The sequence below is a fragment of the Poecilia reticulata genome, linkage group LG18 (genome assembly GCF_000633615.1).
Source record: "Poecilia reticulata strain Guanapo linkage group LG18, Guppy_female_1.0+MT, whole genome shotgun sequence".
NCBI lineage: Eukaryota > Metazoa > Chordata > Actinopteri > Cyprinodontiformes > Poeciliidae > Poecilia > Poecilia reticulata.
In genome coordinates this window covers 19497021-19500887 of record NC_024348.1, presented here as the reverse complement: position 1 = coordinate 19500887, position 3867 = coordinate 19497021, and the positions used below count along the sequence as shown (strand labels likewise).

General features: G+C 37.2%; 3 protein-coding genes across 3 annotated transcripts in view; all 3 read left to right on the top strand.

Annotated features, from left to right (window-relative positions):
• LOC103480863 (high affinity immunoglobulin gamma Fc receptor I-like) overlaps window positions 1–3867 on the top strand; it is a 47035-nt gene that overhangs the window by 27509 nt on the left and 15659 nt on the right. The window lies entirely within an intron of this gene.
• LOC103480862 (programmed cell death 1 ligand 1-like) overlaps window positions 1–3867 on the top strand; it is a 9630-nt gene that overhangs the window by 3258 nt on the left and 2505 nt on the right. The window lies entirely within an intron of this gene.
• On the top strand, window positions 8–1438 carry LOC103480861 (myelin-oligodendrocyte glycoprotein-like). The gene is made up of 2 exons (XM_017310563.1): window positions 8–232; window positions 873–1438. Exons 1-2 carry the CDS (start codon window positions 181–183, stop codon window positions 1121–1123), a joined length of 303 nt encoding a protein of 100 aa, XP_017166052.1. The 5' UTR covers window positions 8–180; the 3' UTR covers window positions 1124–1438.

The window sequence follows — 3867 nt, the reverse complement described above, 5'->3', positions numbered from 1 at the left end:
AAATGTCAAAAACTCAATCACTTTCTAAATTGATCAAATGTGTAGAAAACTTGGGATTTTGGCTCAGAAAAAATGTCCAAATTTAAAGCGAAGCTTTAGTTGTTGATTCAGGTGAGAGCAAATGGAGCTTAATGATTCCTGACTTCATCCAGTCTCGTCTGGACATCTTCCTGTTCGCTGATGTTTTCTTCGTGGATTTTTACCTTCTGTCTGTGCTGGACTCTGGTTCACGGTGAGTTTCTGCTGCTGCTCAGTCTGAGCTCAACAACAACAATAATAATAATAATAATAATAATAATAATAACTGTTTCTGCGGTGATAAACGTCAAGTTCAGAAGACTGAGTTTAGAAAATAAATAAATTGTTTGTAAGTGTAGCTGAATTATATGTTTTTATAGTTTAATAACTCTTGTGTTTTTCACATTAATAGGATTTTAGTTTTATCCAGCAGTAAATCAGCAGTTTCCATTAAAAGCTGATGTCATATTTCACTAGTGTAAGTCTCACATTTCTATAGAGCTTTAAGTTTGGTTCCAAACGGTGATTTAAATTAGAATAAAATCCCGTCTCATGTTAAATATTAATATTGGTTTCATTGTTCAACATTTTAACATTTTAATTTGATTTCAGCAGTTTCACTTGTACTATGATGATGCCTTCAGGTACTTTATAAATAATAAAATGATAAATGTGACATTCTGGCAGAAACCTGGTGGAAACCCAACCCTCCACAGATGGATTGTGTTTCTGTCTGTGGGTTTTTTCCTCCACTGAAGTTTGCCACCCAGCCATGATGAAATATTCTTCAATTTTTCTTCTTTTTTTTTTTTAAAGAATATGTGAATGACAGTGGTCTCTTCAGTTGTCTCCAGGTGGCCTCCATCTAATTGGTTCCTCTCAGCCAATCGTAGCTGCTCCTGGAGATGATGTCATCCTCCCGTGTCGGGTGGATCCTGAGTGGAACGCCGTGGGGAAGACGGTGGAGTGGTCCCGACCGGACCTGAGGCCGTCCGGCCCTCAGAAGCGTGTGGAGTACGTGTTTTCTACAGGAAGAGGAAAATATGTGATTTTAGACGAGAAGAGAAGCTCGACTTTGTACTGTGAACTGAAGCTAATTTTCTAAGATTGATTTTAATTTATTGCACTTTATTTCTGTTTAACGTCTCCATGTTTGATCTGGTATCATCAGTTTGATGTGTTTAATTTATTTTGGATCCTGCTGTCTGAGCAAATGTTGCATCTTTGAAACATGAACCTTGAATATTTGTTACAGGAGACCTGCAGAGCAGATCAGGCTGTGAAATGTTAGGAAATGTTTTAAATGTGTGTGTGGAGAAAACAAGTGTGATGTAGAACTTTTTTCATTAATGCAGTAACATATTATTTGCACTTCTTTTGTCGTCTGTATTTTAATGTCTGCACTAAACACTAAAACAAATCCATCAATGTGAAAAGATGAAAGTCTGAGTTGTTTTCCTTGTTGACCTGCTGTGGTCACATGATGGACTGTAGTTTATTTTCACGTCGTTCCTGGAGAAGTGACGTTTTTAGAGAAATGCTGTTAAACTCTGGGGATTTTAATCCCCCTGGATTATGTGGATTTTTAAAAAATGAAACTTATTTTGTTACTTAGACACTTAAAACACTTTGATATTAAATGATTCTCAGTATTGGCTGAAAAAAACCTTATTAATAAATTAAACATGAAGCCATAAACGTTTCTGACTTGAATATTTATTTTTTCTACTGCTGAATATTTTTTGCAATAAAATGATCTCTGAAGTACCACATTTCTTTAAATATATTTGTGTTATAAATATATAACACAAATAAATATATCCCCCCCCCCCTTTGTCTCAAATGAGATCAAACCTTCAGGCGACAGGTAGAAACAGTCGCCTGAACAGTCCGCCAGCGGTTCTGGTGAACTTTGAACCCCCCGCTGACCCCCTCCTCGGAGCTGGAGGAAACGAATAGTAATAATAATAATAATAAATAATAGTAATGATAAATATATGTCACATATATTATAATTATTATAAATGTATATATATATATAAACAGGGCAATGCATTTTAATGCTCAATATTACCCATCAGATACCGTTCCCCCACTGTAAAACAAGGGGAACTGTATCTGATGGGGAAACGCGGATTGACGTAACACCAGCCCGAGCTCCGCAAAGTAACCGACATTTAGCTCAAGGTTGATCCGACGGGAGCGGTGGAGAACAGCTGGCCCATATTAGGGTTCATAAATCGGATCAAACTTGAGCTAAACGCAGCTTACTCCGCGGAGCTCGAATATCCAACTTGAAACTAACTTCACTGCGGTCACAAACCTTCATTGACTCGCATGACTGTGACATTAATCAGCAATAATAGCAGAAATAGCGCTGAGTCATTGTGGGGGGAAGTATGGAAGGACATATGGCTTAAAAATGAAATAAAATCTGATTTTTTTCCTCCTCAATTTACGTTAATCTGTTACTAAGCAACCAGGAAGCGTTTTCATTTAAACTTTAAATGAAACAGTTGGTGAACTCGTGAATGAGTTCATTCATTAACTGAATGAATGAGTTCAGTTAATCAGCGAACGATTAACTGAACTCAGCTGTTTTTAGACTTTCTGGCAAGTCTTGTGCGATATTCTGTTCCTCTGTGAAAATCTGTTCCCCCTGTGTCGGGAGCGCGCATCGCACACAGCTAGAGAGATGAGATGGTGTTATGCCCAGAAACGCACGCCTGCCTAAATTTGCATCCCCTGTCGCGGGAGCGCGCATCGCTCTAAGCTCTCGCATATTGACGAGAAAACGGACAAAAATATGACCGATAAGGAAAATTTAAAGATATTTGTAACATTATCACGTTTCTTAACCATGTAATCCCTAATACGGTGGGTTTTATTTCGCAAATTACTAGAAATAAATACGGGTTTTATATCATGCTTCACTTCTAGTCTGTTAATGTAGGAGGAAATGCAACTTAATTTATGAGCCTGAAAATATTTGCATCCGTCTTGTTGATATGAAACTTATAGCATTAGCTCAGAGAACAAGTGTCATTACGTAGAAGAGATTAAATCCTTTCAGCTCTTTATTTCCCCCAATTAGCACAGGGATGCATGTTTTGGCAATATAGATTTTGAGCCTGCCACAATATGCATCCCCTCTCTATACCCCTCAAATATTATCCTATCGATATAAAACGTATACCAGCAGTTTTTGGAGCTACGCTTATTGTGTAGAAAAAGTTATTTCACCCGTAACACTTTAATTCTTCAAATTATCACAGGGATGCATTTTTGGGCAAAATTTCCTGCCTGCCAAAATATGCATCCCCTCTCTATTCCCCTCAAATATTATTGTAGTGATTTAAAACTTATAACAACCTTTCATGGAACTACTCAGATTATGTAGGAAAAGTTATTTAACTCTTAACTCTATTTCTCCAAGTTAGCACAGGGATGCGTTTTTGGGCAATATGGATTTCCAGCCTGCCAAAATATGCATCCCCTCTCTATTCTCCTTAAATATTATTGTAGTTAAGAGTGAAATAACTTTTCCTACATAATCTGAGTAGTTCCATGAACTGCTGGTATAAGTTTTATATCAATAAGATAATATTTGAGGGGAATAGAGAGGGAGGGGATGCATATTTTGGCAGGCTGGAAATATTGCCCAAAAATGCATCCCTGTGATAATTTGAAGAATTAAAGTGTTAAGGGTGAAATAACTTTTTCTACACAATAAGCGTAGCTCCAAGAACTGCCGGTATAAGTTTTATATCAATAGGATAATATTTGAGGGGAATAGAGAGGGGATGCATATTTTGGCAGGCTGGAAATATTGCCCAAAAATGCATCCCT